Source organism: Dinoponera quadriceps, unplaced genomic scaffold (assembly GCF_001313825.1).
Source record: "Dinoponera quadriceps isolate SergipeBrazil2010 unplaced genomic scaffold, ASM131382v1 scaffold4133, whole genome shotgun sequence".
In the NCBI taxonomy this organism is placed as follows: Eukaryota; Metazoa; Arthropoda; class Insecta; order Hymenoptera; family Formicidae; genus Dinoponera; species Dinoponera quadriceps.
The window spans coordinates 16,159-43,745 of NW_014558113.1; the positions used below are offsets into that span (position 1 = coordinate 16,159).

General features: G+C 45.8%; 2 protein-coding genes across 9 annotated transcripts; one reads left to right on the forward strand and one right to left on the reverse strand.

Moving 5' to 3' along the window:
• The first annotated feature begins 402 nt into the window (after positions 1 to 402).
• On the forward strand, positions 403 to 12,462 carry LOC106749637 (dual specificity protein phosphatase 12-like). 7 transcript variants are annotated; one of them, XM_014629303.1, is made up of 4 exons: positions 9,399 to 9,602; positions 9,685 to 9,720; positions 10,314 to 11,345; positions 11,471 to 12,462. In XM_014629303.1, exons 3-4 carry the CDS (start codon positions 10,324 to 10,326, stop codon positions 11,559 to 11,561), a joined length of 1,113 nt encoding a protein of 370 aa, XP_014484789.1. In that variant the 5' UTR covers positions 9,399 to 9,602; positions 9,685 to 9,720; positions 10,314 to 10,323; the 3' UTR covers positions 11,562 to 12,462. The 7 variants fall into 7 exon arrangements, with proteins under 7 accessions (XP_014484783.1, XP_014484784.1, XP_014484782.1 ...); XM_014629297.1 differs by lacking the exons at positions 9,399 to 9,602; positions 9,685 to 9,720 and adding an exon at positions 403 to 1,903 and having other exon boundaries at positions 10,314 to 11,349; XM_014629298.1 differs by lacking the exons at positions 9,399 to 9,602; positions 9,685 to 9,720 and adding an exon at positions 405 to 1,903 and having other exon boundaries at positions 10,314 to 11,388; positions 11,471 to 11,561.
• Positions 12,126 to 22,016, reverse strand: LOC106749638 (paired mesoderm homeobox protein 2-like). 2 transcript variants are annotated; one of them, XM_014629304.1, is made up of 4 exons: positions 21,550 to 22,013; positions 18,798 to 19,136; positions 16,839 to 17,014; positions 12,126 to 13,879 (listed from the first exon to the last, which is right to left on the reverse strand). In XM_014629304.1, exons 2-4 carry the CDS (start codon positions 18,922 to 18,924, stop codon positions 13,379 to 13,381), a joined length of 804 nt encoding a protein of 267 aa, XP_014484790.1. In that variant the 5' UTR covers positions 18,925 to 19,136; positions 21,550 to 22,013; the 3' UTR covers positions 12,126 to 13,378. The 2 variants fall into 2 exon arrangements, with proteins under 2 accessions (XP_014484790.1, XP_014484791.1); XM_014629305.1 differs by lacking the exon at positions 18,798 to 19,136 and having other exon boundaries at positions 21,550 to 22,016.
• Between the last annotated feature and the right edge of the window lie 5,571 nt (positions 22,017 to 27,587).

Here is a 27,587-nt window from a genome sequence, read left to right on the forward strand (position 1 = left end):
TGTTGAAATGAGTCTCTGGCAATGGACAATACGAGTATGAATGAGGTTATGCCAAATACAAAAGTATAACGAAAACAGGGAGGAAAACGTCCGCATGTAAAGAGAATGCGACATTTCATACGCACCAACCTAATATAATGCAAGTCTATTACACATATTGATGCAATGAGATATATATTAGGTTGGCAAGGATGAAATTTGTAGATAATAATATTGCCAACTCTGAGAGCTTATTATTTGACATTGGCTTAATATATTACCGTTCTGTTTTTTTTTGTTGGAAAGTTACATATCTCGCCTGTTTAAAGAAATCATTGTAAGCTCTAAAAAATATTAAAATCTTTTCTTAAAAATTAATTTTGTTGAAAATGGAACAGTCGGAAATTCGCGCTATTATGAAATATGAGTTCTTACGTGGAACTACGGCATCGTAAGAAAGCAGCTGTTTCTGTTAGACTTATTATCTGACAATCGACATTGAAGGAATAAATACCTAGTAATAATGTTGCTGCATTAAATTTATTGCACACAGCTTACAACATTTATGACCGCAAAACGCAGTAGTGAGTTTGTCATCGACGTTATCTCTTCCGTGTCTTTCTATATGATATTCGTGATTCTGTACAGTGCGCTTTGGATTAACATTGGAACAGTATGTCCAATTTTTATCGTACACCTTTATTGCCATAAAAATATATCTGATATTTAAACTTTTATACGAGAGAAGTTCCAAAAATAATGTTTCGTGCGATCATGTTGCTTCACGAATTACCCGAATTGCATCCTCTTCTATCCTACCCGGGCATTGTGTTAAGAAATAAAAAGAAAGTCCCTTTTTTCACTCACATTTTCACATATACTATTTTTTAATTAAATAAATAGCATATTTTTGTTATTTTTTAAAAAGTGTATTTTATCCTTGCAACTTCCCTCGTATACGACAATTTTTTCCGAATCTCACAACGCGAAACAGCGTAGAACGTAGACTAGATTGTTGACATGTTAAAGATAAAATGCTTAATGGAGCAACTACAGTGCATCTACGATGAACTGAGAGATGAGAATGAAATTGCTATTTTGAAACGGTATGGACTCAACACGAAAAATTATACATTTAAATTGACAAGTAAGTAATAAACACAATTTTATCTTCAGTAGTTCATCATACGTATGTACAATGAACTATACGATCTATTTAAAGCCAAATAACGAGTACGTGTGCATGCCAATATAGGTAGATATTTGCTTATCACTTGTATTGATTTTTAAAGTATTCCTTAGTAGTTGGTACATTCTTCGTCGGCTCAATTATAATGTCGTCATCATCTCATATCTTCAATACCCTATTATGCCGAAGTGAATATTCATTATATAAGTGGCATTTCGAGACTGAATACTTTATTGATCCTGATGATATAGATAGATATTTCTATTTGATCTTGCTACATGTCAGCGCAGCTATGTGTGTGGGAATGATTGTAATGATAGGGAGCGGCACAACAATCATTGGATATCTTCAACATGCCTGCGGCATGTTTAAAATCGCCAGGTGAGGAAATAAAGACTGAAAAGACGTCTCACCTAAAAATATTGGACTATGAATGTAATTTGCTTCACTTTATCCAGTTTCTAATTTTAATCTTGAGTTTAATCTTTAGTTTAATATATTTAATTTAATTTAATTTTCGTGCGTTCGCTTTAAATTTCGTTGTCGTCTGTTTTTCATTATTCTTTTCAAGCCAATTCACGGGGGACAATGTGATCGGAACCAAGAAATTAATTGCAGCTACCGCATCGATCGGGCTATGAAAATCAGTTTCCCAGTAAAAGATCCTCTAAAACAGAGCAATTTGATTGCCAAGGAATTGGTTAATGGCATTGATATGCATCGTACAGCTTTAAGGTTCGTGCAGGGTTGTCAGTACGCGTATGATACGCTCAAAGTAATACTGTCTTCATTCTGAAGGTTCTCCGAGTCGTCAATTTCCAGATTTAAGATAATGTTTTCTCTCATGATAATCGACTGTGTGATTTGTCTGAGTCTGAATATCTTCCGAGTGAGTTAGCGATAATCACTTTTAAACACAAACACGTCCTTAACATGTTCACAGCCAAATGGATTACCAATGTGACAAACGCTATAATTTTGTCATGCCTCACTAATTTATGTATAAAACATAGCCAATTGCACACTACAAATTAAGTATATAGCCAATGAAACAAATCAACTATTATATATAGATCGTATTATATATAAACATCGTGAAATGCTTTTTATTTTTTCTCATTTTTGATAATTCAAATCTTACTTGGGCGTTGAGAAATAAGCAATGAGAATCAGCATGGCAGTCAACGTGTTAATTAACAAAACGCTTTAGTGTGGCGCAATGCGAAATAACACCCAAGCGACAAATACGTTCATTTGGAAAATAATTTAACAAAAGATAAGCGAAAATTACGAAGCTGTCTATTTTAGGTTTATCAAACGGCGTCATCCAAACGTGAGAACGAACAAATAATTTTGCCCTGTCTCTTTCTAATTCTTTATATGTTGTACCTGTTTATAAGCAATTACATCGGGCAGGAAATTACAGATCATGATAATTACGTGTTCGTCACTGTGTAAGAAATACGTTCCCTTTGTATACATAATTGTTCTCTTAATTTTTTGAGTGAGATCTCAATCGAAAAATAGAGTAACTGCCATATCACTTGAATTCAACTTTTCCGACTTTTTACTTATATAGAGTGAATTTTCTACCCTGAATAGTTGAGTGTATATTTTCACTAAAAATAAAAGAGTGAATCGGTCACAGCGTCACAGAAAAATATTCACTCATATGAAGTCAGAATCTATTCTAAGTTTGAGTGAAACGTTGATTCTTGTGATTTCAAATGACAGTATTTCGCCTCGAATGGAAATACTGTCACTTTTCATTTATATTGAGTGAGATTCCACTCCAAGAAATTTCGAAGGTACGGATTTCGGATTAACAACTGAATCGCTCATAATTAAAGATTTTTCATTTATATAGACAAAATTCTTCCACTCTAAATCGCGCGCTAAGAAAAATTTCATTCGCGACTGAACAAAAATTTACCTGATATACCATCATTATAGTAATAAATTGGAAATCTAATCGAAACTCAAAATCATTTGATAAAACATTCTTTCTTATTAATTAATAATTCACATTAGTTGTCAGACAAATACTTATTCTTATAATTTCGAGTGGCAGTAGTTTTATCATTGCTACGTATGAATTTTCACTCGTTTTGAGTTAGGAGATTTCACTCTAAGAAACTTGAAGAATTCGATAAATATATGCGCGATATGTAGGATCGCCACGATATTTACGATTAAAATTGATCATTTATATTATATCGTTGTCTCTTTGTAGATATAACGTTAAATGGTACTTAGCTCCTGTACACATACAGAAAATGATACTGTTCCTGTTGCAGAGGAGTATGAGAGCTTATACTGTGCATCTCGGTGTGTTCTTCGTGGCATCTATGGAAGGCGTCGCTTCGGTAAAGAAACATGAGAAATATATCACGTAACCATAATCGCGTAATAAGGCTGAACGAGATATATTTTAGACAGATGTTCTGTTGCAGTTGTTGAGTGCTACGTTAAGTTACTTCACCGTTCTTTATTCCACGCAAAATTGACGTAGAATGTGCTGGCTAATAGTATCGCAATGAAAACATTATCCTGCGGAACAATCGGTTAAACTAAAACAATATGATGGAAAGTGTTTAATTAAGCTGAAGCAACGCAAGCTTTAATGTGGTGAAGAGTATACCGAGTCTGCGCAATTATACGGGTGCTGAGAAAATTTACAAAGAGAAAATATTTTTAATAAAAAAATATAGAGTTGTATATTTTATCAATAAATCTCGATGATACACAATACTATTTTAATGCTTCGCATAGGATTCGATATAGAAAGTGGTAAAGTGTACGTCGCGTTGCGTAAACTTGCGTCAACCAATCAAATCGTTTCAATTATCCACGGCGGATTTGATTGAGTGACGCAAGTTACGTCGCATGTACGGCGTAAGAATTTTGTACGTACGCTCCATACCTTTCAATGCGCATATAAATTTCTTGAACTAGGGTAGCCAGTTCAATTATAAAGAACAGACCAATAGTCTCTCTTGCCGAGTATTAATCGCACTTTACGAGAAGACCCGTTATTATATTTATGCGGTATTCACACTGCGCATCCTATAAATCCGACACGAAACAATCTTATATCGAATAGGAGAATTGATTTTTTAAGGATTATAGCTGGCAGTGGAAACTTTCGTTTCCAAAAAATATATTTCCTTATTGAATACCTACGTCGCACGCCGCTTCTACATTAAACCCGATAATTTGATTTTAATTTAATTTCGATGATTTCGTTACGAGACACCACTATCTATCGTGAAAAATCAAGGCCGTAATACAATTTAAGGATAATGCAGTTAAATTTTGTATTTTCAAGTTGTACGAATCACAAAGTTTGAAATCATTTTTCTGACTTTTTCATACTGCACTCCAAGTACCGCGAGTGTACGACTTAGAGTGCAGCACAAATCTGTATCTTTATTTATTATAAATGTTCAGGGTCTGAATTGCAAAATCCGACTTTACAGGGTTAAGTACATAGGAAAAACTTCAAAATTGTTTGACGAGTAAATATAGATTTTTCCGAGTTAATATAATATTGAGTGTACACATAACGGAAAGTGTAGTGATGTGGGGGCGACCAGTTTGGTTTGCTCCGCTTCTTGGCCTCCCCACAAACGCCGAACGGGAGCAACGAAGGTGCAGGCGGGGTCAGAATGGCTTGACTCGCTTTTTCCTCTTCCAACGTCTTTATTCCGCGCTCTTCTCTCCTACAGACTTCTCGCCAACTCTATTACAGTCTCTACGCTCTCCACCGCTTACAACTCTACTCTCTACCGCTTCTCGCTCAACTCTCTCATGCTTCTCTCTGCTCTCAGTCTCTCGCTATTAACTCTCGCTACTAACTCTCGCTACTGCTTGCTCTCAACTGCTCTCTGCTGACTCACGCTCGCAACTCAGACGGCGAAGCGAACGCTTCTTTTTCGCCTCGCCTCAGCTGTAGCGCCGCGCGCGGCACCCAAGGACGAGATCCCGCGCACGGCGGGGAGCACCGCGGCCTGCGCGGAGAAGATAGCTCTCGGCACGAGACTCTGCTTCCACCTTGGGCGCGAAGCGGAAGTGACGGCAAATGGCGCTACAACCACTCCCCCCCCCAGTGACCGGCATGGCCGGAAACGATACTGATTTGGCTCTAATAGGTGGAGATAAGGCGGGCTGCTCCGCAAGTTGTGGCGGAGTGGCGGGTTGCTCTGCAAGTTGGGCCGCCAGGCTGAGCGCGGACGGCATCGAGATTGTGGCGATGCTGGCTCGCGGCCGAGTGGTGAGGCTGGAACCTCTTGTTCTTGTCTCCTGCGTTGGCGGATCGGACGGCCGCGACAAAGCGTCTGCGACGATATTGTTTTCTCCCTTGGTGTAGACCAGCTGGGAGTTAAAACGTAATATAAACCTAATTGTCTAGCTTGCCTGGGCGAGGCCTTCGCTGCCGGCTGGATTGCGGCGAAGGTCAGAGGCCGATGGTCCGTGTAAATGGTGAACGGGTGTCCCTCCAGGATTCTTTCAAAATGTTTAATAGCGTCGTGGACAGCCAAGAGCTCCCTATCGTAGGTGCTGTATTTCGACTGGGTTGAGTCGAGCTTGCGAGAGAAAAATCCTAGAGGGCGCCAAGATCCATTCGGCTGCTGCTGCTCCAGGCTGGCACCAATCGCCGTAGTTGACGCGTCTGTGCGAAGAGCAATCGGAGCGTCGGGCCTGAAAAAGGTAGTGCAGACGGCCTCTGCAATATCCTCCTTGCACCGCTCAAAAGCCTGGGTTGCCGGAGGGGTCCAGATAAGCTTGGCTTTTTTTGCAAGTCCTTTGAGGAGGTCGTGCAGGGGGGCCTGTGCCTGTGCTGCCCGGTGAACGCATCTACGATAATAATTGATTATTCCCAGGAACCGTCTTAGCTCAGACGCTGTAGAAGGCTTAGGAAATGCCAATATTGCCCTAATTTTGTCCTGCGGAGGCTGGAATCCTTCCGCTGAAAGTTGGTACCCCAGGTAGGTGACCTGGGATTTTCCAAGCGCACATTTGGCCAGGTTGACTTTAAAACCTGCTTGGCGTAGGATGAGGAAGGTTCGCCTCAGATGCTCCAGATGTTCCTCATGGCTCTTTGAGGCAATTAGGATGTCATCTATGTAGACCTTGGCGAAAGGCAGCTTTCGGAAGAGCTGGTCCATTGTGCGCTGCATCGTCTGGGCTGCGTTACGGAGGCCTAGAGGTGTGCCTAAAAATTCGAAAAGACCAAAAGACGTGGTAACGGCGGTCTTTTTCACATCCTTAGGAGTTATGGGGATCTGGCAAAAAGCCTTGTGGAGGTCTATGACCGAGAAAACCCGTCCTTGGCTCTCCTGAAGGAGGTCTTCTATTACTGGCAGTGGGTACCGGTCCGGAATGGTGCTGCTGTTGAGCCTTCTGTAATCTCCGGTTACCCTCCAGACCTCTGCTTTTGGCACGAGGTGGAGAGGGCTGGCCCACTGGCTGTCGGAGGGTCTTACAATGCCCCGATTAAGCAGGCTCTGAAAGGCAGCTCTGGCTCCTGTGAGCTTCTCCCCAAGGAGACGTCTAGGGCGCTCGAAACTTGGAGGGCCTTTGGTTAGGATCCGATGTTGTACTGGCAGGTTGGAGTTGACCGCTGGAACTGTATTGCAGTTCGAAATTTCTGCGAACTCCTGCAGAAGTGCTGCATATTTCTCTGCCACCTGAGCATCTCGTGGACCTAGGTCTTCGATGGTCGAGACGGAGTAGAGAGTTGTCTCTCGGAGAATGCCCCTCGTTTCAAGACCTGTAAGGGGGTCGATCAACTTCTGGTGCTTAATGTCTGGAAGGAGACCGTATTCTTTCAGGAAGTCTGCACCTAAGAGAGCGTGTGAAACATCAGCTATTACAAACTCCCAGACAAAGTCTCTCCGAAGACCGAGGTTGAGTTTCAGCTGGCGAGTCCCATAAGTTGGAATTGGCGATCGGTTGGCTGCATACAGCATCTGCGTCCCGCTCGGCTCGCTAGCTATTCTTGGATGGTATGGCAGGATTGACGTTGTCGACCCGCAGTCTACCAGAAAGTCTATCTTAAGATTACCATCACGGATAAGCAGGCGAATTTCTAGAGCTGTGTCCGTCACCTCCGACGCCTGCTGCGGAGGTGCTAACAGTTTCCCTGCTTACTCAGCTGGTTTTGCGCAAAGCTGCATGGTGCTCTGCAAACGTAGGCGCTGGTTCCGAACTTGCGGTGGAAATGGCACCAGTCCTGTGGTCCTGTGGATACTGGGCGTATACGGTTGCGAGAAGGCGATCTGGTGCGTCCGCTTCTGGAATCGGAACTATGATTGCGTTGAACTAGTTCTAGTAGCTGTTTGTTAGAAACCGAGAGACGCTCTACGGTGAGTCTAAGTGAAGCGACTTCTTGCGTTAATTGATTCAGCTGCACTGCAGCGACTGACTCTGGAAAACTCGAGGGAGGTTTCTGAATGGCCAGAACCTGTGGTGGGTTGCACATGAGCTCGTCCGCGGCTTCCAGTATCTCGTCCAGGCTGGATCTCTTGAAGATGCGAAGGAAAGCCATTTGACTCTGAGGCTATCCTCGGTGAGACTGGAGCCAGCGAGAGTTTTCATTTCTCTCCACAGCTGGGATGGTTTTTTGTTGCCCAGCGACAAACCCGAGAACAGCTTCTGTAGCTGTTCCTTAGAATCTGTTAATCTAGCTATAATTTGCTTTTTGAGATGCGCATACCTGTTGTCGTTAGGAGGATCAGCAAGCGCATCGGCGAGGTCGTCAACTGTCGCCGGGTCTAGAGCTTTTACCAGTCTGGAGTATTTGTCTTGGTCTGCGGTTATCTCGTTCACAGCAAAAAAGATGTCTGCTTGGGTGAACCAGGCCACCGGGTGCTTCCTCCATAGGGTAGGTAGCTGTTCCTGCGAATGAGACATGGTTTTCTTGCGGCTCGTTGGCCGGATGCCTATCTCGGCAGGGGCTTCGGTGTCTTCCGCGTTGGTGGAAGCGATTGTGCTCGCTGTTGAGGAGTCGTTGGCTGCGGCGAAGAGACTGGTCCTGAATAGGTCGCGTGGCTCGATTGCGGCTCCCGGACAGACCGGTGTATCCGCGGCTTCCGGGCGATTCTCAGAGAATGGCAGGAGTGCAAACCTGGCGATGAGCGCCTCCGGGTCCGAAGGACGAGGCTGGGCGGCGAATCCTAAAAGTGGCGGGCTGCCCGAATGCCGCTCTGGCAGGGCAGCGGTATCGCGCGCGCGAGCGGAGTGCTCCTGTTCGGACGCTACGCAAAATGGCGGCTGCGACGGCGGCGGAATGGCGGCGCAGGCGCGAGCACGTGCGACGCGTGTGGCGACGGCAGAGTTGGCCGGCGGACGGCCTCCGGCTCGACCTCGACTTTGGCGATCGCGTAATACGCGATCTCTTAACGTAGGCGGCGGCGAGGGTCTGCCTCGACGCGGAGGCGCGAAGCCACGTCTCTGCGACGTAGTCTTGCCGTTTGGAACGTTCGAGAAGAGAAAAAGAAAATGGCTGACGTTGCTTGCTCGGCTTTCCGCGGCTTGCTCCGCGAAATTCTCGTAACGGAGTCACCAATTGAGGTGATCACGTCGGGGTCACCAGCTTGTGGGGGCGACCAGTTTGGTTTGCTCCGCTTCTTGGCCTCCCCACAAACGCCGAACGGGAGCAACGAAGGTGCAGACGGGGTCAGAATGACTTGACTCGCTTTTTCCTCTTCCAACGTCTTTATTCCGCGCTCTTCTCTCCTACAGACTTCTCGCCAACTCTATTACAGTCTCTACGCTCTCCACCGCTTACAACTCTACTCTCTACCGCTTCTCGCTCATAACTCTCGCTACTAACTCTCGCTACTGCTTGCTCTCAACTGCTCTCTGCTGACTCACGCTCGCAACTCAGACGGCGAAGCGAACGCTTCTTTTTCGCCTCGCCTCAGCTGTGACGCCGCGCGCGGCACCCGAGGACGAGATCCCGCGCACGGCGGGGAGCACCGCGGCCTGCGCGGAGAAGATAGCTCTCGGCACGAGACTCTGCTTCCGCCTTGGGCGCGAAGCGGAAGTGACGGCAAATGGCGCTACAGTGACACTTCGATATATTCAAACTTTTGGTTTGTGCCGGTCGATAATCGACTTAAAAATATCGAGAAGATAATCGATTTTCCAAAAAAGGAGATACGAAGATCGATTGATATATCGAATATCGCATTTCCATAGGGAATTTTGAAACCATATTGAGAGTGAGTGAGAGAGAGAGAGAGAGCATAGAGTGCGTTGTGACACATGTTGGAATGCACATATCGCCCGTTATCACAGAATATAACAAAATTATTCGCGATAACTTTAAATTTAAGTGGAGCCTACCTTCCTCGACGATTGTCATAGTGACAATTCGTAGTACAGGTGTTACTGCTAGAGATATTTTAAATTAAATTCCACGCAGCAAGTGAGTTAAATGAACGGCTTAATGTCCCTCTACAAGGCATGATTCCAAAGTAGATTTGATGGCCATTAATATCGTACTGTAGGTTTTTGTCAGCAAGGATAATCCTTTCTTTGTCCAGGCAAGTTTGTTTTATATTTTACAACCATTGATTTGTGCCTGATTGTTCATTGCATCATTCAGCAACAACTAATTGCTGTATACTTTATTCATTCTACACACTTAACACACATTAAGCGCAGCTATATTATGTATACATTGAAAATATCTTTGCATTATGTATCTATTGAAGAAATCAACTGTTTGAAACATTTTCCCAGTTAAGACAAAATCAATAGCGATTCTCAACTATACATGCTAGGGATGTGCTATATCGATGATCATTATCAGAAGTAGAACTTCCAAATAACATAATAAACATGATAAACACAATAATAAAAATGATATTTAAAAGTATACTTTAAGCTTGTCCGTTATTACACAATACATTCATGGAATAAGGATTACAGGAAGCTATAATTAGAACTAAACACGCAGCAAACTTTCAGACAGTTATATTTAAAACCTCACACAGCTTCCTTCTCAATCAAACCAAATATCTAACGAGTAACTTGAACTATTTTATATATACATGGTGAATAAATTAACATCCAACATAGTTTCCTAAAACCTGGAATTTAGAGATACCTGTCGTAGCGTTGTTTGTGCTTGCAGGATATCAAACATGACGGCGCAGAACGACACGGATAAGCTGACGAGGGAGGACTTTGACGCTGGTCCTTGCAGCTTCGATGAAATCGAGCCTGGCCTCTTTTTGGGCAATCTCACAGCTGCCGCAGACATTGATTGGCTGAAGGAGGTCGCGATAACTCACATACTAACAGTGGACTCATGTCCATTGCCAAGAAAGATCCAGGATCACCTGCCTAACTTGATCACCAAGTACATCCAGGTGACAGACATGCCGCGCGAGGACCTGCTCACACACTTCGAGGACTCGTACGAGTTCATCGACCGCGCCCTGGAGTCGAACGGCCGGGTGTTGGTGCATTGTTACTTCGGCATGTCGAGGTCCGCCACCGTTGTGATTGCTTACGCGATGAAGAAGCGGGAGAGCAGCTTCGCGGACGCGTTCCACGCGGTGAAGGCGAAGCGGCGCTTCGTCGCACCGAATCCCGGCTTCGTGGCGCAGCTGCGCCTCTACGAGGACATGGGCTTCGGCGTCGACAACAGCAACGTGCAGTTCAAGATGTACCGGCTGCAGATCGCGGCCGACAAGGTGCGCAAGGCGCGTATCTTACCGCAGAGCTGCATCGACCTGGTGAAGCCGGACCCGGCGCTTACGACGGTGCGCCCCGAGCCGACGGTCTACCGTTGCAAGAAATGCCGTCGCATCGTCGCCAGCGCCAGCAACATCCTGCCGCACGCACCGCGCGAGAAGCAGATCTGGCGGCACATCAGCAGCAGCGGGGCGAAGGACGCCGCCGAGGGGTGCGACAAGCTGCTTCAGAAGAGGGAGGAACCGCGCGTCGAACTCTGCGACAAGATCTACTTCGTCGAGCCGCTCGCCTGGATGCCCGACATCACCCACGCGGTGGAGGGCAAGCTCAACTGTCCCAAGTGCAACACGAAGCTCGGCTCCTACAGCTGGATCGCCGGCAGCCAGTGCCCCTGCGGCAGCAAGATCGCGCCAGCCTTCTACCTGGTGCCCTCCAAGGTCGATTGGAGCAACGTCGTGCAGAACGTGCAAGTAACAGTATAGTGAGGGAGAATGTAATGATTCACATGTGTGCGTTCAAGTGATGGATGGATGGAAAACGGAGACGTTGACTTTTATTATACGCGATGTTGAAGTTGTGCCATAATTTCAGGGCCCTGAATATCCCAACCAAGACGACACGAACCGCCGAGAGAGACATCGTGAAGACGTTCTTTAACCGATACCCGATAGACGCCCAATGAAGCTCTCAGACATCTCGCACGCGTCTTTCCGCTGCATTCTTCGGAACGGTTCTGTCGCTTTGGCACGTCCACCGTATTGTATTTAATGTTACGATTTAAGATTATATGATCTGAGATGATGCATGCTCAAACCTCAACGGACATCATAAACCTTAACTCTTACCGCAACTCGCACCATGAAGTCTGTATGGTCTTCTTCGCGAAGAAAAGACCCAGGTAGCAGGATGACATCAGATGACGTATTAATAACGTCTCAATGACATCTCTAACGTCCATAATATGTCTTTAAGATACGTCGTTAAGACGTCTTCAGACGTCATCCTGCTATTTGGAGAAGAGATCGATAAAAATTCAAGTACTTATGAGGGATATTTTATCATATCATATCTTGTATGTAAGGCTTTTTTAAATTTTAACAATAATTTAAGCAATACGTGCACTGCGTAATATTCGAGATACCTCATAGTACCCGCTGAGGATTGAGAACGTCTCAAAATTTGCGAGAGAGAGAGAGAGAGAGAGAGAGAGAGAGAGAGAGAGAGAGAGAGGCGATTGCGACCAATGTGTACGCAAGCTGACTATATTCTAATCCTGTGCCAATATTTCGATATGTGTACATATATCTATATACAAGTATTTGTTACGTATATCTGTACGTTGTACTTTTCTTATTACATATATCGCGAGAGAGATGAGAAGACATCCTCGTGAACGTTTTCCGACACTTCGGTGTTTTTATAATATATATATTGCACGGTACTATCTTTTCATCTATTACCGTCTATAATCTATACATACTACATGTATACCTGTTTGTATGTGTGTAAGGCCGCAACTTCGTAGAATAACGTTTTCTCTGTATTAACTGCGTTAACTTAATTAATAACGATGTTCGGATATATACTTTCTCTCGTGACTCAAGGCGCCGCCGCCCTGTCGGATTGGCGAGGAGGAAAGCGCTACGAATTACTTATTCGTTACCCTGTGTGCGTTCAGAACTTACAATTTCAACCTAATAATAATGCTCACCCATTAAGGCACGTACGATCGACGTTTGGCCGTTTGTGTTTCACGTTCACAACAACAGCGACAGTCCGTTGTTCGATCGCGCACCCTGCGTGTCCCGCCATTGTCGATCGACTCGGATCCTCGGCGGGATCCACGCGCGAATTCGCAACCGCACAAACTTCTCTTTGGTTTCGATGGGCGAAAAAAAAAACGTTCATAAAATACCTCAGCAGGACAATGCGCGGGCCAAAACTCGTTCGGAGCAACGTGGCTCCCGCCGAGCCTCGGATTTCCACGACGGTCTCAACGTTCTCGATCGCGTCGCGCGGAGAAAACAACTCCGTTGGTGGCGACTGAATTTCCCGTTGCCTGGCGACCGGACGAAAGCTCGGTCGTAGGAACAGAGACTCCTGCAGGAGGTTCCTACTCGGTCCAGTCATTCTCAACTGTCCCGACCGAGTCAACTATTCGAGTGTCGCACTGCTCGCGTTCCACAGGCCTGTTCACTCTAGCTGAACTAGCGGCATTGCACTGGGACTTCGTTCGGAAACGATTGGAATCGTTCAGTTATTACCTAGAAAAACACAATAGAAATCTGCGGAATAATTGAGTGACTCCGAACGAGTCCTTAAGCGGCCGGATTTCCGCGATGACTGAAACGATCGATGCTGAACGTTCACACGAATGTTCTCGATCGCGGTGAGGAAGATGTCATTCCTCGTCGCCGAGCTTTCGTCCGGTCGCCGTTTAGCCGCGGGAACCGAGTTCTCTTCTCCCGGGCGAGGATCCTCGACCTGAGCAACGGGGCATCACATGCTCGCGTGCATCGGCGGGTAGGTCGCGCCGTAAGGGTGGGCGCGTAGTCTCAGGGCGTTCAGGCCGTTCACGGTGGGTCCGTCGAGCGGCGAGCCGTGGATGTGGTGATCAGCCTGATGATGATGATGATGGTGGTACGGTGGCGGCAGACTCACGTTCGCCAGGCCGCCGTTGGCGAAGCCGTGGCAGCCGGTGGTCGCGCTCTGCACCGCGTAGTGCTGCGTCGTCGCCGCCGCCGCCGCTCGCCAGTAGTCGCCGTAAGGGTACTGCGACGTCAGGCCGGCGGTCGTCCCCGGCGCCGACGGCGGCGGTGGAGGCTGCGAAGGTGGCTGCTGAGACGTCTGCTCCGGCGCGCTCGCTTCCGCGTGCTGCGACAGCCTGATGGGCCGCAACGGCAACGCGGTCTCCATCTCTCTGCCGGCGGAGACGCCGCGACTCAGGGCCGAACTCCTCTCGTTCCGCCGGAACTTCGCCCGCCTGTTCTGGAACCACACCTGTGAGCAGGTGTCACGTGGTCAGTCGCGCCGCTCTCGTTAGACCGGGCAAGCGTAGATTTATCTCGCTACCGACACCCTTGGCTGAGACACCGTTTTTCGCGATATTTGGGGGAATCGATCGCTAATTATTTCATTGGTAGTTGGAGTATTTCGGGGGTTTTGTTAATGTTAACAATTGGAATGCAGGGTCGGCTTGACGTGGAAGGTACATCCCCTGCGTGCGTTTGAAAGTCTGACGAAAATTAGTCAACACGTGCGTTACATTGTCAAATACACCTTTATCCTTTCATATGTAAAATTGATTTGTACCAACAACCATGTTCGGCTCTCATAAGCCTTTCTAAATTTCTAGCGATTGTAATTGTAATATCAAGATTGAACAGTTAGACACGAGAAGGATCTCCTTAATTAGGGTCCGAGCCGTTTTGTTATAAATCATTTTTCTTGAGATCTGTTGGTGACAGGCGACCATTTCTCAGCAAATAGTACCGTCAAGGTGTCATGATCGGGAAGAACTCGTCTCGTCTTGAGCTCAGGTAGATTTAGATTTGAATATTTAAGAGCAGTCGTATCAACGTGGACGATTTCGTCTCTTGCGTATCTACCGAACTACTTGGAGTTATGCTTTCGGTTCATCACAACGTATTATATATACATTTTATTACATCATCTTCGCCGTAATCGTGGGTGGAGCTATCCGGGTCTCTGAAAGGAGCATGCCGATATCTCCGATTAATACGAACTACAAGTCGAAACCCGGAGCAAGGTAAATAAATCCGACTCAAAGGGAAGATGCCTCCTCGGTTCCGTGTAATTAAATCGGCCCGATAAAGAGAGCGCGCGGCTTTCTGCCGGCGGCTTTCTCGAGAAAAGTGAATCGCGCACCCGCCTTCTTCTAGAAACATCTCTCTCCAATGAGGAATCTTTGGATACCCGGTGTATCCTGATTCCTCAGTGTTCTTCGTCTCACGTCACTTTAGCGAAGCTGGCTTTAAAGCAAGACAAATAAATCGGACTCAAACGACACGCTCTCCAAGCAGAGAGATGCGTTATTCCGACGAAAAATCTACGGACCTGACGCTAATCCGCCGCTGACCCCGTCCAATATCAACTTTCCTCCCGGGCTACGTTCCAAAACTTTATTCGACGGGTAGCATTTCATTAACCAATCATGATAACGAAGTCTTTTTCTTCCGATTGGTCATTTAAATGCTGCCCTACCCGTCGAGTAGAGTTTTGGAACCGAGCCCTTAAAGAGCCTCACTTGGGAGAGAGATAAGCCCAATAAGGCCATGTGATCGGCTCTCTGTGATTCGCTGCTATGTTTCTTCCTCGTATGGATGTACTCTTGTGCGTATTATTACAGTTCTCGTAGGGAAAATTGTGAGGTGTCAGTACTTTACAGCTGAGAAACATGGCTATGTCAGTTTGCCGTATCTACGTCAGTGTTTTGACGCTTCTCCTCTGTAATTCACGGTATTCTAAGTATTTCCAGTGTAAATATCACATGTGCCCACCTTAATTCTAACGATTTCTGAAAGAATTCATCAAGATTTGCCAAGACGGTAGAATTTGAAAATAAAAAATATCATGTTTTATCTGAGAACCCAAGATAGACATGGTAGGGTGCACCTCCCCGGAATTCAGGTGGAAGGGCTGAGAACATTCAAATTTCCCAACTTGCCAATGTTGCAGAGCGCGAAGTAGTAGTATCTCCTTCTGGTAGGGTCGGTCGAAGAAGCGAAGATGTCGCACGGAGGGTGGAAAGAGCGAGGAAGAGAGGCGGAAGGACTCTGGCGCACACGGCCGAAGACGGGAGCAGCGTGACGGCTCCTGGCAGCCGACGCCGCAAAGACAGACAGACAGACAGACAGAAGGAGAGACAGACGTGCACGGATCGAGCAACGACGACGCGACACGCACACGTGCTCGATGCACGCACGTTGGCGGCGACGGCGGCCGCAGCCCCGCAGATGCGAAGAGGAGACGCGCGCGCGCCTTGGCCGGCTAATCATAGCTCTTCGCCCTGACAACCTGTCTCCTCCGATTTTCTGCCTAGCTGTCCGCGACCTCCACCTTCCGCCTGCCTCCCTTCCTCCTTCTGCTTCTTCGGCTGCCGCTGCCTCTCTTCGTCCTTCTTTCTCTCGTGTCACTGATGCCGCGCGCTCGTGACACATGTGCGCATCGTGATACTTTCTCGGACGGCCGGTCTTCTCGCCTGCCGAGTGGAAGACGGCTTCAAAGAGCGCTCCGCTGGCTCGGTGGCTCCGCTGGTTGATCGGTTGGTTGCTTGCTTGCCTGCTCGTGGTGCGCGCATGTGTCCCTCGAGACGGTTTATCGTTCCGCCACATTCTGCCATCCTCGCGCGAGATACCGCGTCGGCGAGGATGGCGATAGCTCGGTGTACACAGAGCGGATTCAAATATTTCCTTTTTTTTTATTCTCGCATTTAACAGCGAATTCGGTCACCGCACTACACAGCGCACACTAAAGACCGCTGTATTTAATATATCCGAAAATAATGGCATAACACGAGCATTTTGACGATGAGTAACTAATATATATTTGGCAAAATAAGTAACTAATATATATCTTGCTGAATAACGTAACAATCTCGTTATTAAGTGTTTACTCATTTCAAATGTTTATATGGTTTCTTTTTTTAATTTAAACAACTGCTTCATGTGTAGCAACCCTCAGCATGCAAATGAAAATTCCTTTTCTCGCCATTCTGATTTGATTCTTCCAACAATGGACATCCCCTTCGAATAACCCACGGGTCTAAAGGATGTTTCAAAGGTTCTTTCGCGCGCTCACAGACAATTGTCGTTATAAATGAACCTATAGTTTAATGAGCTCATATAACGACTTTCGTATGTTTTTAATCCTGCGTGATGAAAGGTTGAAAAAATCAGAAATATCGCGATATTTCATGTTTGATATTTTTCCGTCGTACCTGCACTCTGGCCTCCGTTAAGGACACCCTGGTCGCAAGCTCCTCGCGAACGAAGGCGTCAGGATAATGCGTCTTCTCGAATACCCTCTCCAACGCGGCCAACTGTTGCGCCGAGAAGGTCGTTCTGCTTCTCCTGGGTCTTCTGTTTCCAGCAGCGGAGGTAGCCTCGTTACAATCTGCAAATAAATCAAATACCATAAGCAATTACCACTAGGTAGCCATTTGCGGTCATATCGTTATCAATCCTTCCATTAATTAAGATTATACGCAAAATATAAATTTTTTAATGTTATCTTGTAAATATTTCTGGTAAAATATATTAAAAAGAACGAAAAATGTGAAAAATACAATATATAAAAGTCGTTTACCCTCGTATCACGTAATTTATGTTATTATTATGTACGTCAGACGCACGGAAAAAAGTGCCGTTGAATCAATAGAATTTCCAACAGTAATTGGAATAAATCTTCTTGGTTCAATAGCGATATCATTGAAACTAACATATAACATAATAGTTTTAATGATATTCGCCATTGAATCAGGAAGATTTACTCCAATTACTGTTGGAAATTTTATTGATTCAACAGCATTTTTTTCCATGTATAATTGCATGGTTTATTCATTTTTTTCAAACGATATTACGAATCTCCTCTCGATTTTTACAATTATATTTCACGGGAAACTGTAAAACCAATTCCCCTAACTAGCGAGGTATCAGAAGACCCCTCACTTTACGGAACGGAGGCACGTCGATCACACTCTCCGGAGTTACATCTTGCGCGCGCAAAAACACTACCACGAGAAGAATACGAAATTATTTCTCGACGATCCGCCGTACCGAAACGAGCGTCGAAGATGCCGCTCGCGATACGACGGTCTGCACCGAAAAAAAGAGGAAAAAGAGAGAAAAAAGGAGCGCGCGCGGGTCTCGGCTATACAAGCGCGGTCATTCTTTGAATGACTCCACTATACTTGAGCGTTCATCAAAGCGGCATAATGCGAGCAGCATGACTGGAAATGCGCGATTTCGATGAAATCAAGTGCGTCGTGAGCCGCGGATTAAACGTCGAGGGCACGATGAAATCGTTCGCTGCGGATATCGATTTGGGGAGCAACATTTGCGGGATGCAAGTCGCAAAATTTAGGAATCGATCAGAGCCACGGAAATTTCATTGAAACCCTCTCTCTTTTTCTCTCTCTCGTTAAGTGCAAATATATTAAACATAAATTAAATACTAAGTGAAAAATTTATTTAATATCTAATTTATACTTAATATAATAACTTTTTATTAATAATATAATGATTTAATTTATATTAATTAAATCATTATATTAAATTATATTAAATATAAAAGTTTAATTTATATTAAATACAAAATTAAGTAAAAAATCAAACATTTAATGTTAAAGGAGACAATTTTTGAAGAGATTATATTTTTTAATTGTACTATATCAGGAGAGAAAAGAAAATAGAGAGAACTTATGTAAAAAATGTTTTCATACATACATATGTAAATATATACAAATATTTAGCACGCTGCAATATGTCACAATCGCCTTACTGACTCTAGGATTAATTAATCAATTGTTAATTTTTCATCAACACTGAGAAATTCATTTAATTGACTTAAACAAAAATCTGTGTGGACATGGGCAAACAAATGTTTTGGTTGTGAGAATCAAAGTTTAGTCCTCTGAGCCTTTTTCATTTTTGTTTCAGATAACCAAACTTTGGTTCTCACAACCAAAGCATTTGTTCGTCCAAACAAGAATTTTGTTTGAATCAACTAAATGAGTTTCTCAGTGCACACAAACGATCCCGTCGGAAAGAAGGAAACAAAGATTCGAATTTAGTATTTAGCATCTAATATATATCTTTATAATATTTCCGATATCTTCGTAACATATATATATATATATATGTATCTTTACATAACGTTTCCAATTGTTTTCTCTTACCCAAGGAGTGCGTCGGCGTGGACAAGAGGCGCGAGACCGTGAAGTCCTGCGGCGCGTGCGAATTCGCGAGCTGCGACACTATCACGCTGTTGTTCGCGCCGTGCTGCTCCGCGTCCACACCTAACATTTTTCCTCGCTCTCGGCGCGCCTTTTTCCTCTTCCTCACGCCGACATGACAATCAATACGATTTCATTGCCAAGTCCTCCGCCCTCTGTCGCGCGAAGGCGGGCTCTTTAATTTTTTAACGCCTCTCCTCCGCGTATTTATATCGCCGGCTGCTTTCGCAACGCGGGCATCCCGTCTCGGATCGTGCGGCGATGCTCCGCTTTAAATCTCACCTGCGAGGAAAGGTGACTTGAGGTTGGAACAGCTTCACGTATGCGCGCGCGAATCGTTCCTCCCTCGCGTTTCTTCTCTCTCGCGAAATTCCGCGCATCAATTCCGGCATGATTTCTCGCGGCTTGCTGTATCAGAGCGAACAGTGATCAAAGTGGCCGCGAACGTGTCAAAAGAGAAAGAAAATAGCGGTTCGTCGCTGCGAACGCGCCAGTTCGGGAGGGACGAGCGCGTAGCCGAAGTCGCGGTTTAATTTCATGCGACGGTGATTACTCGGTGCTCGGACCTCAGAATATCAGCCAGAAACTTAATATTAGCGAGAGGCTCGGAATTGTAGAAACTCAAAATATGAGAAGGCAGTTCGCAAGCCAATTCGCGGACGCTGCGTCGGCGAGTAACGCGAATAAGCGAGCAATGCGCCGCCGCTAAGTCGAGAGAGAGAGAGAAAGAGAGGCACGCACCGTCGCGACGAACGTGTTTGTATCGCTCTATTTCCGACCGTGTACTCACAACCGAAATATTATATTTACAATGTAAACACCGTGAAGGAGAGAGAGAGACAGAGAGAGGACCGGGACGCTCGTAAAACGCGTGCTCGCGCGTCGTTCTTCGCCACGGAATCCGGCTAATTTTCTCATATTTCAGAAGAAGGAGAAAAAAGACATCAAATCTCGAAATCTTCGTTGATCAGAAGATCCGGGGGGGGGGGGGTAAAAAAANACGAGCCCGCGGTCGTTAAAGGACAATTATTTACGGCGACGTGCGAGCGTACGTGGAACCGTAGCAGCACGTTTATGCGTAATTTGTCTCGGGAAATGTTAATTGAAGCGTTTCCGAGCTCGAGCGTGACGGCGCAATTAGGGCCACGTGCCAGCGGTCTCAAAGCTGCTCGCGGCAGCCCGCGGTTCGAAACTCGTCCATATCTCGGCCGTATCGCCGTCGAAAAACCCGTCCCCGACGACGGTGCGGCTGTGCTCGCGCGTCCGGGAAATGTGCCGATTTCGATTAATTTGCGGGCGCGCTCGCGGATCGTCCGATCGCACGCACGCCGATCGATCGCGGTCCGTTGCGGTTATCGTCGCGATCGCGTCGCCGTGAGTGTTCACTCGGCCGGGGAAGAGAATCGCGTCGTCCTCCGCTGATTATCGCGAGAATACGCATCGCAAATTTAAGTGTGTTACTGTCACTCGCAAAACGAGACTGAGAATTGCAGCTCTCTCTCTCTCTCTCTCTCTTTTTCTTCTTCGGCAATTCTAAATTAAATAATATGATCGAAATGAAACATTTGTAAACAACGCACGCAAGAAGTCAACCGCATTGGGAAAAATTGGACGGGCGAAAAATTGCACCGCAAATCTGAGTACATTATTGTTGTTATTCGCATAATTACTCGTGTGATCCACGACGCGTCTTCGTCTGTTACACAAAAGGATGTTTCCCGTTAAATAAATAAATAAATCCGGCTGTGAAACTCTTTTTATGCGACTCTTTGTTTTTATTTTGTTGTTTAAGTCACAGTGTACGTGTTAATTCGTTACGTTCGGACGTGATAAATTAACACATGCGTTACGATTTGAATTTAACACGTGCAAACGTGTCCGTCGAGTTTTTTTTGACATCGCTAATTTCTTGCAAGCGATCCTTACGAATATTTTATTTTAATTATATTATTTAATTCAAAGTTTTTGAAGGAGGAAAACAGAGAGGAAGAGAGGGGAGGAGAGCGTCAGTCATCAGTTTCGCTCCGAATACTTGCGGTTTGAGTTCGCGGTCGCGAAAATACGCCCCGGCGAGAATGAACATTGCAACACGACAGATTGAACTTCCTGGAGCAACGATAGATTCGCGAAGATCCAGTGGCATGTTTGAATCTTACGTTGGGCCACCAATAGCCTAGCTGAGGCGATTCTTATCGAGTGTCGATTAAGCTTATTAACCCGCAAACCGCGGAGCACCACTTGTCAATTGACATTTTATCGTGCGACGACGGTCACGAATCGCTACCTCAGCTTTGCGATCATCGATTACGAAGATACTGTCGTGAGTGGACGTGTTTCACATTTATTCCCTTTCCCGACGCGTAATCAACTGCGAATCGACCAGTTATCGTCCGAGACTCTACGCGTTTAAAAAAGAGCCGTTCGATATAACCGATGCAATGATAATAATTCGCTACTTAATCGCGTGAAATCAACGGTCATCGAGGGAAGAACACGAGGCATCTCTGAACCGTCAAATGTCGCGACGTTACTACGAGTGATTCTCGTGAACGAGTTCCCGCAAAATCGGCTTTATCCCCGATCACTTATTACGCACAATTGGAGCGCGAGCAGCTTCCCAAAGGTCAATTGCCAAGTTCTCGAATTCGTTAATTCATCCCCCTTGCAACTTGGGCCGTTAGATCCCCCGACGTACCTGAGACCTCGAGTGGGTCCATTTCCGCTCACATTCTCAACTTGCCGAGAGTTCTTCTTTCCTCTCCAGACTCCCTGACGTTCCCGATCCTGCTCGCGAGAGAGGGAGAGAGAGAGAAAGAGGAAGAATACGTACGCGTACATACACACCGTTGAGTTTCGCGTAATGAGCGCACATGCACGACGTAACCCTCAAGTTCACAGTTCTTTCTTCCCCCCCAGGCGATTTAAAGACACGACGAGGACGACGTCGTCCTGGTCGTTACGACGCGTCGATCGTGATGCTCGGTCGCGAGATCGCTGTGGCAAACGAAACGCTCGAAAATGAAAGCGTCATTTTGCTCGGGGCGGCGAGATGCCAACTGACTTGGCCGAGTTAAGACATACTTAAAGGTCCTCATCGGCCTCTCGCTCTTACTCTCTCTCTCGTTCTCTCTCATGTGTCCCCTCGTTCTCCTCAATCTTCTCTCGGTCTGTGCCGTCGCTCTTCGCCGACGAGTGCGGAGGGAAATAGAGCGTTTTAAGAGTAGGTGGAGATTTCCGCGGCAAGCTCCACCTTCATTAGAAGCTCATTGGTTTCTAAACGTCTACGCAGATCGAGAGACCTCGGAAGCGAAAGGACGTATGTGCACGCGCTTTTTTATCAAGAGACACACCGCGACGCATCGAGCGTACGGTGAGGCAATCGATTTATTTTTACCGGGGAGTCGATCCAGCGGTATAATCCTGTGTGCGCTATAATTTTCTCATGCGATAGTGTGTGTTTTTTTTAAATAAGAGTCAGAAAACTATAGACATATTTGGTTAAGAAATAAACTATAGACGTATTTGGTTAAGAAATAAATTAAAGGCCTATAAGAGACGCGAGTGCACGCGCGCCAATAAGTCGACAAAAGAGTGAAGATGAAGAAATATATTCTCAAATCTTAAAAAAATGTTGAAGTCCAATTTTGGACCTTGTCTTGTACGGGATGATGAATGAAAAAATGCTGAAAAATACCGGAAAAGAAACTCACGATGGAAAAAGAGGGAAAACCGATCGTCGAGACATTCGTCGTAGATCGTCGACGGAACGGAACGAAGGAACCTCAACAACCGACGTGAAAGTGTCAAATCTCACGGAAGTTCAGCGGGACCGGAGCGATGCGCATAAATCGTTGATCGCGCGACACTTCGTGTGTCACACCGTTAACGTGTTAACGAGAAAAATTACGCGTTAGCGGTGATGTACGGCAGCCGACGACCGAGCGCCGGCGCTCCGACGGTTTCCACTTTCAAGGACACGTTTCAGCGGCGATTCTTATAAACCAGAACACAGGTCTTCCCTTCATCTTCCTCCTCTATGCATCCTTCTCCTTGTACGCGGCGGCTGGCATCTCGTTACACAAGGGTGTCGAGTAACCCCGACAATGTCCGATGTACAATGTCAGTTGATTCCGGATGATTCGGAAAGAGTGACTGCCGAGCAAAGGATCATCCCACTTCCCGATTAATAATTGATAAGTACGAAGTTAGATTAGAAACACACACGTTACAATCGTATAATATTTGAAACATTATATTTGTAATCATAACTCAACTGAAAAACTCACATCTGCCTCTAAATTCAAATCTGAGTATCTCACTTGACGCAAATTTCAAATAACGACTATTAATATGGATCTTCAAGTTTCAAGCAATTAATGCGAATTTTGTAATTAATGTTTCACGGAATATCGTTTATTATAACATGAGTATCATATTCGTGTGTCGATATCGCCGTTTTTCTTGAGTCGGCGAGATGTCATTAACATGATTAATTTCGCTTCCTCTCTTCCAGGCGCACTCGATCGATGCGCAAACCTAACCCTGAATTTTTTTGAGAATATAATATCACGAGGTGAAACGAGATTACACGAGCGAACGGAGTTTTATAGCGCGGTAAAAATATTTTTAGGACCTTTTAGTTACGATGTCATACTCGTCGCATCTCGAGTCTCGTTCTCGAAAAGATTAATGGACCCGAGTATTAATAGGAAATTGGGTAATTGGATGTAACGACGGAAATTGAATATATTATGCGAGAACAAACGAAATCCTTTAATCAGACTCTTTTATTCCTCAACCCCTTTTCGTCACGCATCGGAAAGAGACGAGCGACTTCGTTACATCGCGAGGTCAAGAAATGAGCTCTGATAATACGATTCGCCGTATAGTTCAAAATGAGATCGACTGGTGCGATGAAACTTGGAAAATTAGAGCGAGCGAACGCGATCCCGCCGGCACGGAGCGAGTTCGCTCGTTTTGCTGTACTCCCTCGTTTACGAGAGCGAGTTCGCTCGCAAAATGTAGAAGAAGTAAATAATGTAAGAAGAAGAGAGAAGGTAATTTTACGGCGCGAACCGGCCGAAAGTGCGTTAAAAGCCGGAGGACAGAGTGCCGACAGCTGACCGTGCGCTAAGGCGTCGTGCAGCGCGATTCGGTTCAATTAATGAACACTTAACGCCGCCATCGCTCAGAGGACAATTTCGTCAGCGGGCTTCCGAACGGCGAGCCGCGTCGGATCTGTAATTCTACTCCGGAGGGGCCGTATCGTCCCGAGTCGCGTTCGTCTATTTTTCATAGAAGACACGAATAACCTCGTTACGGCGCAAAGATAGCGTTTTATGTACGGAGTGTCACGTGCACAGAATTTTATGCGCGATCTCCTGAGAACAGGTGCCTCGACAAAGAACACGGAGATAGAGTCGTTGCGTTAGCATCCTCGAGCGCTATTGTGCTGATGATGGACGGATTCCCGTGGACCCAAATTTATGACATTGCGACACATGTTCACTATAATATTTAATCTATGATATTTTGATAGTTACGAACGCTATAATTTTTCAATCTATGACACGTACATGACGTAATGTTTAAATTTATAACGAGGAATAAATAGCTAAATAATAAACGGACTATTAACACATTATGGGCTGCTGATTTTTTTCTTAAACTTCCCTCTTTTTCTTAACAGTCCTCTAGGACTGAATAAAATTTTAAAATAGATAAAAAGTGTGAAACAGGTTTTATCTTTAGTTCACTGAAACGCATAAAAATGTGCACACAGTCTGCATTAAGATCGATGATTCTCGACTGCTTTTTAACGTTGCAATAGCGTACTATTTTTAATTTCTATCTTTAATATAGTCCAAGTTAAAAATAAGATTTCAATGAAAAACTATTATGATATTAAAGACTAATATGCAGACATTATATACGAGTTTCAGAATTATTGATCATTTTGCCTTAAAAATACTGCGACGTAAATTTCATAACTTGTAGTAATACTCGAAATACATATGTACATATTTAAACGCTTAAATATCTCTTCTACCATCTGTGCATCTCTATATTAGACCAATTGATGCATAAATATACCATTATTAAAAAAAATAAAAAAAACTGATATTTTCATATTTGTAATATTATGGATATATGCTCAACTTCGTTTTAAAACAATTTATTATTTAGATAATGAAATAAATGTATAAGAACGTAACTTAGCTTGACAAATACTAAATCTATGAGTGGCTCTCTTGATGTCCCGCTGAAAATACGATACTGAGCCTTACGACCTGCTTAATTAATTATGTAAAACGGTTTCACAGACAGCTCTCAGTATTACCTTAAGGAACTTAATTGCCTTGATCTCACTCACAACATTTTCCAACTGTAACAAAGAAATAAACGGCGGTTTGAGATAAATTATTAGTTATCGTCTCTCGAGTGTTCAAGCAATGAGGGGATTTAACAACAAGTAATTTCCTCTGCGAATCGCCACGATTGCCTGAGAAACCGCGTCACGTCGGCCGAGAAGAAGAAGGTAAGACGCCGTTGGGGCCGAGGTTCGCTCATAATTTGTCGGCGACGAGCGCGAAAGCCGCGTCGTCCCGATTGAAATCACCGGAATCGGATGCGTGAAATTCCCCAAGATCCTCGACCCCTTAGAGTATCTTCTCGTTGTCCCCGTGGAGGAAGAGATAAGCCGCGAGCGACCGCTCGGCCGTTCTCTCGTTGTTGCAGCCGCGGCGAGATGGACGCGCGCGTCGCGACGCCTTGACACGTACACGTCGCGCGTCGCCCGCGGAGAATTATTAGGCGGGCCTGAACGCGTTCCCTTCGCCGTGTTTCAACCGTCGTTCTTGCGCGATGACACCCGCGTCGACTCCGTATCCCCACGTCCCATCCAGCACTTTTGTCCTCCAAAGTCGCGTCGTCGTCGTCATCGCTCGCTCTTGTCCATTTTCTCGCGCGAGAAAAGAGAAAGAGAGAAACCCGGGATTCCCCCGGCCAGAAATTCTCACCAGCGCGGAGAGATCTCGTCGACTCTAGGCGCTGAGTCGGGATACGCGAGGATATAAACAAGGACACGGGAAGAACACGCTCGCAAATCTGTCGCAGGAACGCGCGAATGCGGACGTTGCTGGCAGTCCGGGGGGGAAAAGGGACGGATTACGGAGGAGGATCGGCGCGGGAATCTTCATCTTCGCGAGACGTCGCGGATCAAGTCGTCATGAACGGACGTGAAGTCCGACTCGAAAATTCAAGAAAGTAATTATCCCCCCCCTCCCCCTTGAAAATCGATGTCTTCGGGAGAGAAGCGAAGTGGACGCGACAGAGGAGCCCGTGAGAAGAGCTCCGTGAGGCCGAGGCAGCACGCTGTGGGGGCCCGACGAGTGTCCAACGTTCTGTAACGCGAGGAGGGGCTGAAGCGGCGCATCTGCGTGGTTTTCGACCACCGTGACGAAGATGATCGGCCCCAGGAATCGTTTCCACATGTGCCGGCGGCCGAGCACGTGGAAACGTCGTTCGACCTCTTTTCCATAACATTTCCATATTCTCGGACCGGATTATGTCCCCTCGCTTCCTTAGGGCTCGCGCGGCCACCACCTTGCGTCACTCCGCGCCACGTAAAATCGCTGTTGCACGCAGCGGCTGTCGTCGCGTATCGAGTGCATATTGCGTTTTAGCTTGTGCCAGGTCGGACTTTCACGAGCCCCCGCATCGGCAACGGTGGGTGAGATCAAAGCGAAACGGGTTGTATATCACCGAGGCTACATTAAAGACGGCGGGAGGAACGTTCTCGGAACCGAATTCTCGAATTCGAAAGAAGTTCGTCCAATTATTTATCTTTATTCGGTAGATTCTCAGTTATTTATCTTGCGATTCGGTGGATGAAGCGTCGGGAGAAGGAAAAACTAGTATAACGAGCTCTCCATTGTGATAAAACACGACGGCCGGTAGACGGGGAACGTTGCGAGTCGATAGGGAACCCGGGGCCGACTTATTGTCGCGATTCTCGCCGTTCGAGCTCGCGCGCGCTTCGCCGCGAGCGCGCAAAAGGGGGTCTCGCGACGCGATCCACCGTGACGCCTTAAATTTCGGCGAGGAACGGCGGATTCACGGTGCGAAAAGCCGAGGTGACCACGCGTCGCAACCACCATGAAGCAATCGCGTTAACCACGATCGAAAGAACGAAGGGGCCTGAACACGCCGACGGTGGTTTCGGTAGTCGCCAACGGTCGCGTCTTCGGGCGTCGCTTCGCCGCCGGTCCATTGTCACGGTCGCGCGCTTCTGTGTCGAAGATTTCGCGCTATTTTAGTGCCATGCCGGCGACTCGGAGACCAAGCGATCGCAAATTGTTTCTAGAAAATTAAACAATATAAAAAATTCTCTCTCTCATTCTCGATGGGAAATTAAAAATTCAATTATACTTCCCATGATTCGAAGAAAAATTCTAACGGAACAATACGCCAAAGTCCCGCCAAGATTCCACGTTGAATGTAAATGAATATGTTTATGAATGTCCATTGAGAAATTTATTTGTAACAAACGCATACACAGGATGATCTAAAGGAGGGCACTGGAGGAACGCAATACTTCCTTAATCGATCCAATTGCGGTCGTAAACTGCGAACAACGAACGAAATGGTTTTCGTATTACGCCAACTTTATAGACGGCAATTCGAGTCGCTCTAGATGCTACGACGGGACGGAGGAAAGGATCTCCAGGATCA

Bases quoted from the DNA above. Each gene is read 5' to 3' on its own strand.
- LOC106749637 (XM_014629296.1), top strand. From the start codon at position 1,806: ATGAAAATCAGTTTCCCAGTAAAAGATCCTCTAAAACAGAGCAATTTG. The intron at 1,904-10,313 runs GTTCGTGCAGGG...TTGTGCTTGCAG, and splicing joins ATGCATCGTACAGCTTTAAG to GATATCAAACATGACGGCGC. The intron at 11,346-11,470 runs GCAAGTAACAGT...CCATAATTTCAG, and splicing joins AGCAACGTCGTGCAGAACGT to GGCCCTGAATATCCCAACCA.
- LOC106749638 (XM_014629304.1), bottom strand. From the start codon at position 18,924: ATGTTAGGTGTGGACGCGGAGCAGCACGGCGCGAACAACAGCGTGATA. The intron at 17,015-18,797 runs GTAAGAGAAAAC...ATTTATTTGCAG, and splicing joins CACGCCGACGCACTCCTTGG to ATTGTAACGAGGCTACCTCC. The intron at 13,880-16,838 runs GTACGACGGAAA...ACCTGCTCACAG, and splicing joins TAACGGAGGCCAGAGTGCAG to GTGTGGTTCCAGAACAGGCG.